Source organism: Notamacropus eugenii, chromosome 6, assembly GCF_028372415.1.
Source record: "Notamacropus eugenii isolate mMacEug1 chromosome 6, mMacEug1.pri_v2, whole genome shotgun sequence".
Classification (NCBI taxonomy): Eukaryota; Metazoa; Chordata; class Mammalia; order Diprotodontia; family Macropodidae; genus Notamacropus; species Notamacropus eugenii.
In genome coordinates, this window is record NC_092877.1 from 258972846 (window position 1) to 258988552 (window position 15707).

At 38.8% G+C, this 15707-nt stretch overlaps 1 protein-coding gene across 1 annotated transcript in view; it reads left to right on the forward strand.

Moving 5' to 3' along the window:
* The first annotated feature begins 280 nt into the window (after window positions 1-280).
* Window positions 281-15707, forward strand: part of EDNRB (endothelin receptor type B) — a 26390-nt gene continuing 10963 nt past the window's right edge. Inside the window, exons 1-2 of the mRNA XM_072622170.1 lie at window positions 281-666; window positions 1642-2164. Of these exons, the coding sequence (XP_072478271.1) occupies window positions 1709-2164 (456 nt within the window). The 5' untranslated portion in view covers window positions 281-666; window positions 1642-1708. The remainder of the gene's footprint in view (window positions 667-1641; window positions 2165-15707) is intronic.

The window sequence follows — 15707 nt, forward strand, 5'->3', positions numbered from 1 at the left end:
TATCATGGAATATTTAATTGGAAAGAAAAAGAAACAACCAGTGTTGGAAGTCTGGGAATTAGATGCAGAAGCAAGTATTTTGGAAATAAAGAAAAAATCAGATCTCCTTCACTTGCAGGATCTGGATTGCCTAATGTGGCAGCGAAAAGAAAAGAAAAGAAAAATCAGACACAATCACAGACCGATTATAATGATATTAAAGTATAATCAGTCACTTAAAATCGTCTTTGGCTAGCAGACTCCTCTAGGGCGACCCTCTAACCTGCCTGCAGAATCAGGCGAACTTTGCGCTGATGATATCCAGGCAACAGTGAGCGCCAGCACCAGCCAGAGGGGAAAAGGTTTCAGCTGTGCAGGAAGACGCGGGAGGAGTTTGGCAATGATTGATGGGAAAGATACGAATGAATAAAAGTACTTGTGGATGGCGAGCACGGACTGAGCAAGTTGTGGATGCTGCGTGTCTGGCATCCTCTGAGTCATTTCGTCAGAGCCAGACCCGCCTGCGACTCCAGAGGGGCGTGTTTAACCCCATGTGCAGCCCGGGCAGAGCTGAGAGCTGACTGTGCTCTGCAGAGCTGGGATCATCATCCATCCAACAGGCACAAGCACCAGCCCCCGCCCGCTGGGAAGGAGAGCCCAATATTTTGTTCCCGGACAAGCTGAAAGGTAAATGGCTTGCTTTGGTTTTAAAAGTTCCATCAAAGTAGTCCAACCCATGGGATTCTGCCTTACTGCAACCTGTTTAGTTTGGGGAGTTTAAAAAAAAAAAAGTAGTTTAAAAATATAGATGTGACAAGTTAACGTGTGTACTGGGGGAATGTTTTGGTTATTGTTTTCATTTGTTTGAGACTATATAAAGGAGAAAGATCCTGGTGAGTTAATAATAGAGAATATTCCCAGTTTGATTGTGAAAAAAAAAAAACCCGAAATGAAGTTGTTTCCTCTGGGCTGTGAAAGCTTCCACCGTATCCTCGGTGCGACCCTTGAATTTTTGCCCTGGCTGAGTCGTAAACTTCGCATCTTCTCTCCCTCCCTTTATCCTCAGTGAGAAGAAATGGGCAACCCTTTTACTCCTGACACAAAGACGGACACACAGGAGGCACTTAATAAATGCTTGCTTGCTTGGCTGGTTGTCAGCCCCCAGAAACAGGGAGACCCTGGCATGCCAGTACGTGACGGGTCCTTTATGCCCTCCTGCTGCTTAAACCTCTTCTTTAATAGATGATTGTCGGCCGGGAGTTCTGAAGAAGTGAGAGTAACGGAGCCGAGTTTGCCTAGGCATCCTTCTCCCTTTTTCTGTCATTCCCCAACCCCCGCCCCACTTAAAGACGCCCATCCCCACAGCTAGGAGGGAGCCCTTTTGTAGGGACAGGAAATGCAACACTCCTCCACCACTATCCTTCCTTCCCCACCCCACCCCCTTTCTTTCTCCCTTGGGATGGAATTAAGCAAAACTTGTGCGCGGGAATTCCCGAATTTCCCCAGTTGCGTAGACGGGAGCACCCTTCGCACCCAGCTCCGGGGTAGGGGGAAAAGGGGTGATGGGACCGTTGATAGGAGTGACTACTAAGCAGCTGGTCTAGTGTGTCCACTCCCTCTCCACTATTCACTCCAATCCCGACCCCCTGCCTTCCTTTCCAGGCTCCCGACGCCAAGCCAGAGAGCACTCCCCTGGCATTTCCACTCTTATTTCGGACGGAGCAGCATCATGCCTCGGAATCGCAGCCCGTGCTGTATCCCCCTGCCGCTGCTCTTTCTCCTCTGTTGCACTTTTGGGGTCTGGGGAGAAGAGAACGAGCTCATGTCCGCCGGAGACACCCTGCCACCGCTGGAGGCCAGGGAGGTGATGACCCCCACGGCCAGAGCCGCGTGGCCCAAGGCAGCCAACGCTAGCCAGCCCCTTCCATCGGTACCGCAGGGGCGGTCCCGCGGTCTCTCTCCCTCCATGTGCTCGGGCCAGACAGAGATCAAGGAGACTTTCAAATACATTAACACCGTGGTATCCTGCCTGGTGTTCGTGCTTGGCATCATTGGGAATTCCACCTTGTTGAGAATCATCTACAAGAACAAGTGCATGAGGAATGGTCCCAACATCCTCATCGCTAGCCTAGCCTTGGGCGACCTCCTCCATATCATCACTGACATCCCCATTAATGTCTACAAGGTAAACGGCATCTGAACCAAATTGGTTCTAAACACCTTTATGGCTGGGTTTGGGGTAGGACCTGGGCTAGGGCAGGATAAGTACTTGGAGGCTGGAAGACAAGAAGGAAGGATCAAATAATTTTTACATTTTTCTTTTCCCAACTCTTTCTCCTTCCCCACTCTGATTTCATATCCCTGAGTCTCCTAGGGATTTGGGTCTTTAAACTGTGATCCCTCTGAGAGTTTTGAAAATGTAACACATTAGAGGACAGTGCAAATCTGCAAAATGAAGTACAGGATTGTCTGGGAAAGGGCAGTCTAACACGGACGGGCAATGACCGGGTGGGATGCCAAAGACAACCTTTTTGAACTTTGCCTGCTTCAACGTTCTGCCAAGTGTCAACCGTAGGAGTCATTGACAATGACAAAAAGAGTAGAATCTCAGAAGTCCCTTGTAGTAAAGACATGGGTGTTACTCTATTTGCCAATAAGCCTTTCCTAAAAAGTCCTTGGGACTTTCTAATCCAGTCTCCATATTTAGAGGGTCTTAGGACCAAGGGGCTCAGAGCTGTGGGTTAGGATTGAGGCAGCCCATGGATGAAGCCACATTCATGTGAAAGCTTTTAATTAAACTACTAAGAAGAGATGATCCAACTCAGCAAACTGATAGTCTCATTGATTTGGAATGATCAGTGGGTTCTGAATACCTCCAAATATTGGGAGGTGGAAGTATGGAGGCATGCCTATTAAGGAATACTGAAATAAACCCCTTCAGAAAGTTACATCTCTCTATGGGACTTAAGTCTCCACCTAAGTTGATTTTAGCAAGCAATTATTGCTTACCTACTATGTGTAGAACCACAGGGCTGGGAGTTGAGGAGCATTCTATGCAGACAGGCTGAAGGTATTTTGAATCAGTCCTTAAGATAGTGAACAATGAATTGCACTGACCCACATAGCTCTGCTCTAGAGTGTTTTACTATATAGAGATACAGTCTTGCTCATGTAGTGTATAATGCTTAAGAAACATTTTTTAAAAAGTTTCTTAGTGTATTTAGAGAGCAGTATCATGGGATAGCGGATGAGGGACTGGCCTTGGAGTCAGGAAGCCCTGGTTTCAAGTCCTATCTCTCACAGATACTAGTTTGTAATTATGGGCAAATCATTTACAGTCACTGCCCCAGGCAATTCTCTGAGACTTGTTCTGAATGAGGGACACACACACATACACACACACACACACACACACACACACACACACACACACACACCCTCCCAAAAGTGTCTTAGGAGCCACATTTCAAATTATTTCACATTATTTGAATGTAACACTTTTTTATGCAAAGGGAAATTTGGACCACATTTTAGGACTCATAGTTGTAAAGGAAAAAGCACTCTGGGTTGTGGGATTCACTGAAAGTAAGCCTAATCACTAAATTAGAATTTACTTTTTCACTTTGTAATTTAATCATTTGTTCTGGATTCTAGCCTCAGGCAATCCTCAATGTGAAACTAGTACATTGCTTAGTATCTAAAGCTAGGCACCTGATAAGTTAGTTCACTGGAGTTGAAAAGCCTCAAAATTTCCCAAATCTGGCTGGAAGCCAAAGTCCCTGATCCTCTAAGAAATGGGCTGAATGAGGACCTCACACAGAGACTGTTCAGGGTCTGGCTGGTAATCCATTATGGGGACCAAGGATGTGTCCTTTACGCTGTGTCCCTAAGAGCTGGACTTCAGGACACTTCCAAATACAGCCAGCCTATCCTCTAGATCACCTTTTAACATTGAGGACTAACAGCTTTCTCCAGGTAAAATCCCTGGACTCAGAGTCTTTGTCCCCCTTGGGTGTTCTGATGATGCTGAATGAAGATTTCAGCTATAGAAACATTTTGAATATTCATGCAAATGAGGGAAAGAAGATTTTTAAGCCACTCCAATTGCCCTAACATTTCAGGTGGTTTTGCTATAGTCAGTGGGTAACAATGTCATTCTCTGCCCCCCATCCCTATTCCCATACAGGAGAGGAAATAGTGGAGAGTACGGAACTTGGAACCAGATGACTTAAGTCTGAGTCAATAATCATTCAATCAAGAAATATTTATTACATGCCAAATACTGAGCATCTATGCTGGTGATACGAAGACAAAAATGAACTAGTCCTTGCCCTCAAGGAACTGATATTCTTTATAAACTAAATCATTATCCTCAACAAGTAACTTGACCTAACTAAGTCTCAGTTTCCTCATTTGTAAAATGAAAATGACACTAATTACCCTACCACCACTGAGTTTCCACACCAGTCTCATTGTTGCATTGGTCAGGAAGGGTACCAAAGTAGAGGGGATTCTGGGCTCTTGAAGGCTATACAAGTGGATCAAAAGGTTTGTTAGGATTTACTTATCTGAAAAGGCTTGGAATGCAGACCTGTTGACAGAAGGGATGTTTTTTGTTGGCTGAGGACCAGCCTAGTTAAAGTCTGTGAGGCTCCTCAGAAGGTTGCCCACCAGATAATTGATGTTTTCCCAGCCACAGCAACACATGAAGAATATAGTTTGTGGCCCACATCTGTGGGGAGGAAATCAACATTACCACAGAACTTTCCAGTAGGGAAAGTACTTTATAAGGGAAAACACCAAAAAAAAACCCATTTAATATGATTAATATATATGGGAACAGAAGAAAGAAATAGCATACATTTATGTAAGACTTGAAATTCTTCTACATATTTTATTTCATTGCATCCTCACAATAACTTCAGTGGGTCTGTAGGGTGCAAATTATTATCCCTGGGTTATAGATGGAGAAAATAAGGCATAGAGAAGTTAAATGATTTGCCTGGTAGCTAGTAAATAGCTACCCAGGAACTTAAACCTTTTGACCCCAGACTCAATACCCTTCCTCTCTATTCTTCTGTTTGATATAAATCTCACATCTCCTCTTCCAAAGTCACTTGTAACTTTCCTCAATGCTCTCACCTGAAGGAGAGCTTGGCAAACATTGCTACACATTGGTTGGTTCCTCTTCAGGGTCATAAGTGATATTGATGCTAATGTCTTGACCCTATTAAAAGGTAGCTACTTCTAGAGTCTATGATGCCTTCCTACTAAGTCTTGCACTTGGAAGCAGTAGTATGGACAGTTGTCTCTCCACTTAAATGAGTTGGAGGAGGGGCAGGGACCCACAGATCTTACTCCATTTTACTTTTCCTGTCCTACATTAAAATGGACAATTAAGAGAGATAGACAAGACAACTCTTACAAACTACTTTTGGCCTGTGATAGAAGACATTGTAATAATTAACTTGCCTGATATCTGATATAAGATGGATAGGAATTAACTCCTTAATGAGCACAAAAATGACAAAGCTTCCTGATAAGGGTGAGGGGTCAAAGATGATATTTGGGATTATTGGCAGGAATGGGTGTTGTTAGGGAGCTTTCAGGGAGGTTAAGGATTCTGATGTCCCAACAAAGTGGCAGAGTTACTGATCTTCAACTCTTTACCTTTTAACCAGGTAATTAGTGCCTTTAATATGATAGGGAGTCAAATATTTGTGAACTGAATAAAGACGATCTAGTTAACTTACTACTTCAAAGTAGTTGAATTTTAAAGGTTTAACTTTTAAACTTCTAAATCTTCAGCTTTTGAACTAGTTAAATGAAGTTTACTCCCATTTCCAGATAACAGAATTTAGGAGTGGGGAAAGAAGCTTCCTCTTTGCTTTTTATCATTGGAACTTCAAGTGTATCAAGTTAATATAGGAAACTGCAAAAGCAAGGAATTTTTGAGTGGCAGTGACAAGTCTAGCTTAAATAATTTAAAGAAAGTTGTTATTAAGAGTTGTGTGAACGCAAGGTTAGATCTGTTTCAAGTTAAGAATAATGAAGATGCAATAGCCTAATTTTTGATCACTGGGAATTATTACTATTATTTTACTAGGAACTTTGATTTACTTAATGGGTTGAGGAAATTCCCTCTCTAAATGCAATTTGGCAACCGTCCTACAGTTTATAATCTGGAAGAGTCCTGTGGGGCCAGGAGAGGGTTAATGACTTTCCTACTGTGGTCACAAAGCCTATGTGTGTCAGAAGCAAGACTTCTTAATTCCAGTGCAAGTTCTCTATCCTCTGCAACATACTGGGAATTAATTAAAGACTACCAATAATCTGGTACAAATAAGGCCTGAACAAAGTACGTTACAATTGCCCCAAGATATATTGGTAGGAGAATGGCACATATTACCATTGGTATTTATTTCCTCAACTCTAAGAATAACTTCTTCAGGCCCACACATCAACACAGTATCAAGGCTCAAAAGATAATTTTCTAATATGACACTTTTAGTTCTCAGTTCATAGGTCTGCATAGGGTCCACAGTTTTCAGAGGTACAGCAATGCACACACTTTTGACTTCAGGGCAATATAAATTCTAGAGCTTAACTATGAAGGTAGTGAGGCAAGGGTCCGCATCACAGAACAGAAGGTATCATCTGGGAAGGTATGTCCTTCTTTTAAGGTCTAAATGTAACATGGGCATGTCAAGACAGGAAATTGCTTGACTGTATTCACATTAACGATATATGATTTTGAAAACAAAATTTATCTCCACTGTCCAATGTTAAAATATCTTACTTTGTTACTGGGAAGATCAGTTGTTAGTGTGAGGTAATGAAGACTTGCCTGGAAGTCTTGGGAGTTCGAGAAGGTAAATGGTGTGTGTGTGTGTATGTGTGTGTGTGTGTGTGTGTGTGTATGTGTGTATGTGTATGTGTGTGTGTGTATGTGTGTGTGTATTGTGTGTGTATCTCTGTGTGTGTGTGTGTATTGTGTGTGTATCTGTGTGTGTGTGTGTGTGGTATATGCTATATTGTACTCATCCATTTCTTCCTGTTGCTTTTGTCTTCCTTTCTCCCCTTCTCTTTTCTAAGCTCTGCCAGTCTTTATTAGAATTTCTTCCTCAAAAAGCATCCCCTTTCACTCAGAAATTAAAGCTACCTTTCATTGTACAGACCAGTTAAATGGTGTGCTTAGTATTAACCTCCCCCAATCACTTTTCCATTGTCCCATTCTTAACTTTCTCTGCTTCTGTCTTCCTTTTTCTTACATTTGTCTCCTAAAGTTTTACTGAATCGTATCTTTATTTATCTACTTCCTTTCTCTTACTTCCTCAGGAGAAGTTTATCTTTATGCCATTTAACTAGTTCCTCCCAAAAGAAGGGAAGGAAGGAAAATGGGCTGGGTGCTGCCCATAGGCAGCTTAACATAGTAACAGAGAACTGGAAAGGACCTTTGAGGTCATTTCTCTAGATGAGACACTGACTCTAGAAGGGACTTTAGAGGTTAACATAGTCTAGCTTTTTTATTTTACAGATGATAAAACTGACAAAGCCCAGAGAGATAAAGTTACTTGCCTAAGGTACCACAGTTATTTAACAGTGGAGAACACAGGTTTCCTGTCTCTAAGATGCTACAGTGTCTATCCAATTACACCAGGCTGTAGGACAGCTGACTTTTATTCTGTGGCTAAAGTAAACCTCAGTGATACCATTCCTTCAGAGAAAGTGATTTGGGAAAGAGAAAGAGGAAAAAGGCTGTTACCAGTTGAGGGCTGCAGATCGTAAGTGTTTGAATAGTAAAGATGAAGACTGGAAAGCTCAAATTTATTCATTTCCTATTAAGGTTTTGCACACTCAGGAAATTTGTTCATATTTTTGAGAATGATAAAGGATAAAAATGTCCAATATAGCAAACATTTATTTTGGAAAAATAAAATTGGGGATATTTGTTATGAATCCAGAAAACAAAGAATTTGGAGATTTTGCTGAATTATAGACTTTAAAGTCCCAAAGTGTGACCAGACTATTAAGCAGTATTTGAGATTTCTTATCTGTCAAATTAAGTGATTTTAGTCTTTTAAACTATCCTTTTCCTACTTGAGTTATCCAAACAAGACTGAATAATATTTTCAAAGCTAGTGGATGGAGGATTGCATAACTCAGTTTGCATTGTGTCTCTGATCCAGGGATTTGTGATCTTGCTTTTCCAAAGGACAAATAAATGACTATATATGGTGAAGTATGTGTGCCCATTATGATATAGCTGATTTTATTTAGAAGAACATGTCACAAACTAATAAATGATTAAGTGTTTCTAAGTGGTGCTGACCGGATCAAATGTGGGTTGCAATAAGATTCAAGAAATAATTTATAATGTGAAACATTCTCTTAGCTTTGAAATACTAAGAAAAGGCCAGTTGTGTTTTTGAGAATATTATACACGATGAGTAGTACCACTGTAACTGAAGAACTCTCTAGTTTTGTAATTATTCTTTCTCATGATGTGTGGATCTGAGTCACTATTTCTTTCTTTTCACCTGTGAACATACCTGTGGAGACAGCGAAATAGTCAAAATGTGAGAGAGTGTAGGATACTATCAGTTTATCAGCTGATACCTACTGAGTTCTAGAGGTATAAAGAACCTTAGAGACCATTTAGTCAAGTTCTTAATGTTTTTCCTACCATGGAATACTTAGTCTAATGAGGCCTATCAATCACATCTCAGAATGTTTTTAAATGCATACAATAGAATATTTAGGATTACAAAGGATGCTTATTAAAGTAAAATCAAGATAGGTAGATGTATATATAATTATATATAACTTTATATATAAAATTTATATATCTTTATTAACTTTTTATATAAACTATATTATATGTATAATATTTGATCATATTCTAGATATAAAAGTTCATATATATAGACATATGTCTCTTTCTCTCTCTATATATGTGTGTGTGTGTGTGTGTGTGTGTATGTACATTTACAAACTCAAAGCTAAGAACACATGGTTTAGTCAAACCCATTTGATCTATAGCTGAGATCACTGAAACCCAAAGAAGAAGAGGGAATTCTATAGGTCACATACAACTAGAGAGGCAGGTCCAAGATTGCAAGCCTAGGTTTTCTGGTTCTACTAAGTGTTGCTTCCATGACTACACAGGCTTCTCTTAGTGAACATATTTCTGGAATAGTGTTTTTACAATTTCCGCCACCATGTAAAAATTTACCTTAGCCATTTCAATTTGAAAATATCTTTTAAGAAATGACTCATCCTTCAACACTGTATCATTTTGCCATGGATAGATGCTTCCTGAATACTGTTTTAGGCTGCTTACCTTACCCAAGCCTTTCTTCCCAACAGCATGCCATAATGCTCTGGATCACCACTGGTTCTCCCAGAAAGGAAAAAAAAGCTTAGCTTTCCTATCCATATCCCACTCCTTTAGGACATTTATTTCTTTTCATTATCTCTTTATTAATTTAATAAAGAAATCTAGGCCACTATGTTAATGTTGCTAGTATGTTAAAGCAATCACCCATCCTCAGTTACATACATTAATATTTATACATATAACAATCCATTTAATTCAATTAAATAATTATTTATTAATCACCTACTATGTCAAAACGCTGTGCCAACTGCTAGGAGAACAAAGATGGAAATAAACAATCCCTCCCCTCCAAGAACTTCCATGGAGGAATGGAGGGCAGGAAAGAGAGTTACATCATTTACACACATAGATTGGAGCTCAATTTCCTTTCTCTTTTTCTGTCTTGAAATGGCATTTTCATTTTCATCCATTTTACTGTAATATTTGTTTCCAAGTACAATCAAGTACCAGGCCAAAAAGCAAACATTGTACTTTAAAACAGCTGACTTTTATCATGTCCATTATCATTAATATAAAGAATCCTTGGCTTTAAAAAGTTTAAAAATCCCTTTAGTAAATTACTAGGATTTAACAATACAGGTATGTTAGAGGACAGATCCAACCACGGTTCTTGTTAGGGGAGCCAATTTGGATAGGAGGCCCTTGTCATAACCTTGTACTGTAGACATTGTTGGAATTTTTAAAATATTGTGGAACTAAATATGGACTCAGGGATGAGCTCTGTGGTCTCTCCTCAGAAGATTAGCTTAGTTATACAGTTGAGGTCACTAAGTTGAACTACAGAAACTCATAGAAATCTGGAGAGGTTGTGAAGTAAATATCCATGCAATTAAATCAATAATCCCTCAGGTATTTAAATAAGACATATGGTGGCTTCTTTCCAATATGAGCATTGGAAGAGTATGTTATGATCTATATTTATATAATGAGGAGGATATCATTGTTCCCTCTATTTTATAAGCATAAGCAACAATTCCATTATGATGGCTGTTGGGAGAAACCATGGTTTGATTTTTTATTTTTAGGTATAGTTAAGGGGAAACCTCTGACACTTATAGTACTAGCTGTGTGTTCCATTGTTTTTCAGTCAATTATGTCTGATTCTCATGACTCATTTGGGGTTTTCTTGGCAAAGATACTGGAGTGGTTTGCTATTTCTTTCTCCAATTAGCTATGTAACCATGAGCAAATTACTAAACCTCTCAAAGGTTCTTTACACCAAGGATTCGTACTCTGGGATTCATGAACTACTTTGTTTTATTTTAATATTTTGATAATGGTATTTCAATAGAATTTATTTCCTTTGTAATCCTATGTATTTTATTTTATTCATTCAAAGTCATTATTCTCAGAAGGGATCCATAGACTTTGCCAGATTGCCCATGGGGGTCCATGCCACACAAAAAAAGTTGAAGAACTCCTCATCTAGATTCTTCCGATAAGTTGTTATTTAAGTGGGGGGAGTTCCCCTGCTAACAAAATCAGTAATTCACGTTAAGCTAAATCTTACCTTAAAAATAAATATGTAAATTGAGGTGAAGTTAAATTTCATCCAAAAATAATCATTTTGTAGTCACCATTAAGGATTGGTGGCCAAAGAAGGGAATTTTAGCACAGAGAGAGGATTTGTGAGTGGAATAATAAGACGATAGGTTATCACAATCTCGATAGTAATAGTGATAATGTTGGTGGTAATATTGATTAGATTATCATTCCCTGGGCAAGGTATGGAATGGCAAGAGATGGTGAATATACATTCAATGGCAGTGCAGATGTCAAGATGCTTAGAAATTGACGAGGCTGGATTCTCTGGCTGGATGGGAAGAAACATGTTCTAGGATCAATGATGTGATAGTTCAGGGTCTCTGGACTTCTGGTTTGAGCACTCATTCTATATCTTCTTGTAAGTTCTCCAAGGAGGTCTACCAAATGTACTGGGAACCTTCTAGATCTCCTGACATTACATGATTACCAGTTGAGGGGAAAAGCCACCCACCTATTATCTCAATATATTACCATCCCACTTCCTTTTCCAGGCATTCATAGCTTTGATAAGGTTCAGGAAAAAAAAATCTTACTGCATTTGGCTTGAAATTTATTTATCTCTAACAGCTATGGATATAATTGAAAAAGAAATAAATGGAAACATGTGCTGGGATTAGATGTATTAATTAGATGTATTAATTAGAAAAATGGCAAAAATTCTGTAAAATTCTTTTTCTCCTGCAGGAAGCCAAGATAAAAACAACAGTAATGAAACACCCTTTCCAAAAATTAGTGAAAGGCAACATTTTCATTCTCCCCATCTTTGGCTATCAATATATTTATACAGTGCTAGCTATTTTAAAAGTGGAGTTCATAACTCATCAGCCATATTAAACACTGCAGCCTCATTGAATGTTTATGATTCACCTATAAATAGATTTCTTATCCATATGATTATAAAAACAAATTTTCACTTATCAAGTCACCTCTTAAATTATATTTTCCTCCTCATACTCATTATATCCATCTTCACCCTGGACAGAATCCCTCAAGCAATTAAAATTCCCTGTGGAATTCCATTAGATAGTAATGAAACAGTAGGTTCTGGAGTACATCAGCAGTTTCTCTGACAGGTTTTAGGTTAGGGGAGAGTGTAGGACAGTGCAAGAGAACTGATAATTAACAGCTATGAGCTGCACCTCTTCCAATCTGCCTGGAAGGTCTAAATCCCTACAAAACTATCTCAGGTCCCCAGCCCTCAGTTCCAAGTCATTAAGTATGGGTGTCATTTTCAAGGGCAAGTCTATGTTTCATAAAATACCCAAAGTTAGGTATATTCTATCCTCAAATCATTATAAAATCTGACTCAAATTAAGAGAAGTAAAAGATTGATAATGAGTGGAAATGGTAGCATTTGAGATGTCTGCCTGCAACTATCTTGTTAATGGTGCACATAATGTGCATTGGATGGAATGTTTTGAAAACCACAAATGGCCCCATATCACTGTATACACTGAATAAGAAAAACAGGAAGGGAAAGTAGTATGTATGGGCCATGAAAACAGTGACATTCATTAGTGAAAGCTTGTTAACTTTGGCATTTCCTGACTTTATGGGGCTTGACTCCTTTCTGCATTAGCAATCTGTTAATGGTGTTTTCCCCTTACTTAATTTCTCTGTGAATGTGTTTTTTAATTAAAAAGAGAAAGGGGAGAAAAGAAAGTAGGTAGAAAAAAGAAACCAAGAGCTTAAGTAAAATCCTCAGCCTACACGTCATTGTTAGGCCCATGTGGTGGCATCCTTTGAAGAAGAAGAGAATATTATACAATATTTATGTTAAGTACCATTAAAAAATTAATAGCTTTAATAATATCATGCAGAACTTTAAAATATTTTGTGGGCATTCTTCCTGCCTGGAGCAGAACTGCAGCATTTCCAATCTCAAAGCTATAAAGATTCAGCAATCACAAATTAATAGATTATACTTAATTTTTTTCTATTTGTCTATTCTTATTTGGGGATCTTAGCACATAGAAAAGGTGTGAAGAACTGCGTTAACCTTAGGGAGAAACAGGTATCTCGTTTTCTATCAACGGGAGTATGAGTCATATCAGGTACAGTCAATACTGTGTTGTCCCATTCCTAGACCATATAAGTACAACAGCCATTAGCTAAAGAGCTCATTAGGTTAGAAATAGAAAAGTAGATATATGGCTGGTATCAGTGAAGGATTCTAGTTCTAATATCTAATCTAGCTAATAATCTAAATAATCCAAAAATCTATTCTAAATCCAATATTTGATATCTATTCAATCTCCAATGATTTTCTTCACATGACTAGACACAGAAATTTACCATTTAACTATTTAGAAAATCTTCAAGTAGTAAAGGCAATGTTTTGCAGTGGAAAGAATTCTGAGTTGGGAATCAGAGGACCTAGGGAATAAACCCTGGATTTTCTACTTAATGTCTGTGTGCCAAAACATTTAGCTTTTCTGTACCTCAGTTTCCTTATCAATAAAATGAGCGAGTTAAACCAGATGACCACAAAGATCCCTTTCAACTCTAAACCCATAATTGTATGAACATTTTCTGGAAAGTGTAATACATTTAATCAGGAGATCTGAGTTTAAACCTCAGCTCTAATACTAGATAATAATACTAGTTAATAATAACTTATTAACATGGGCAAATTGTTTAATTTCTCTGAGTCTTAGTTTCTTCATCTTCAAAATGGGGACAGTATTCCTACATATATTACCTACTTCACAAGATTGTTCTCAAAAAAGTTTTTTTTTAATAAACCTTAAAGCGTTATATAAATGCGAGCTATTACTATTTTGTTGTGTGTTTTAAGTCAAACTTTCCCCACTCTACAATAACATAACTTTAAGGTTATCCTAATGCTTTAGAAAGTTCTATAAGCAGAATTTTGACTCTAGTTGGTAGATATTGCCCGTGCACAGTAAGAGAGAAAAGCAAGCTGTGAGAATAGTTATCATTTCCACCTGAGAAATAAGGAAATAGAGTGATCTGTTCCCAGGTTTGAGAAAAAAGGGAATGAGATATCTTCAGGATCTTTTAAAAGTAAAAGTGGGTATGGGGAAAGAATTGCTCAACTCTCTTGAGTCCTCACAGCACCAGAATATTGCTAGAAAAGGCCACCAAGTCCTAGAAACCACCACATTTTGGTCAATGGAAGGTGAAAGAAGTTGGTTCTGGTCACCAACAAAACCTAGGAGGTAAATGCCATTTATTGTTAAATTTTGGAGAACTCTTCTTGGTTGTATATGTGATATCTTGCCAGATCATCCAGTCCTTTTCCCTGCAAAGATGTTTGGCTCAGTTTGGGAGATAACAACATCTTGACTGAGATAGCCCAAAGCTTCTGCCCTTTAGACCAAGAGACATGAGGACTGGTAGAGAGTTCTGGTCATATCATATGTTATCAGATTTGGCAAAGGCTCGCCAAAGTCAGTGTAAAGCAAAAACATGGAACTTTTCAGGGAGTTCAAATAACTGCCTATCAAAGTCAGGACTCTTACTGATGGATAGGAAAAAAAATAAAAGACTAGATATGTGATTTAGGGAACTCCCAAGTAAAGGAGTACTGTACAAATGAAGGTCAACATCTCCTGAACTCACATTCTTAGAAGTTGCCTGGAACCCTGAAAGACTGTGAATTTTCTAGGGTCTAGGGACTTAACCCAGGCCTTCCTAGCTTTGAGGCAAGCTTTCAATCAACCATGCCATTATGTGTCTCAGCATAATTATATAAATTCTTCCTCAATAGAAGGGGCAGCTAGGTGGCACAGTGGATAGAATACTGGCCCTGGAGTTAAGGGCACCTGAGTTCAAATCTTGCCTTAGATGCTTACTAGCAGTGTGACCCTGGGCAAGTCACCTAACCTTGCTTGTCTCAGTTTCTTCACCTGTAAAATGAGCCAAGAAAACCCCTGGGGTAACAAAGAGTCAGATATGACTGAAAACAACTGAACAGCAACAAAACAGTATAGTAGTATTTATTCAATTCTGATCTTGTAACACTACTTGGTTTATTAGTTTGAAGGTAAAGTGGGTGGGTACAAAAAGGGACTTTGAACTTTGAAATACAGGATGTTGCTGAAGTTTGGCAGGATCAGAGTTTACCAGCTAGAAAGATTTTAGACCTTTTCCCATAGGAAGAAGATACTAGAGAACTATACTGTGGTTACCTATTGTTGCTAAGTGGAGCTTTTCGTTGTTAAAATTTTCAGTTTGCTTTTACAGTTTCACTGTGATAGCTTCAGGTCAGAGGTTGTGGTACAGACCTCCAGCTGGTACAAAGAGCAATGATCCAACTTCTTGCTGAGCCAAAGAAAATAGCATCCCTGAGAGAATACCAACCCAGCCCAGTTCAACCTTGAAATAAGATCTCAATTCAGCTAATGGGCCTGTTTCATGAAACTGGATTGTTTCCACCCAATATCTCCCTGAGATCTGAATCCTCTAGTGGCTGTATTCACTCACACATCACCACAACATCCATATTTGTTGGAGTTGTTTCCAGAAGGAATAAAACTTTTGGAGACATCCAGATGTTTTGGTGTCATGTGGATAAAACATTCAGATGATTGGCTGAATACCTACATACGTATATGTGTGCATACATACATACATATATATACATGCACACACTCACGTTCATCTGGAGAATTCATCATCCTTTAGACACAAGCTTGTTTCTAAAGCTTTCTCTAATCCTACCTTTTCAGTTAGAGAACTTTGTAGAAAGCAATATCTCTTTTTTTTTCTGCTTCTTGAAGGAAGAACCTATATTTCTCAGGTCTACTCCAATTTAATT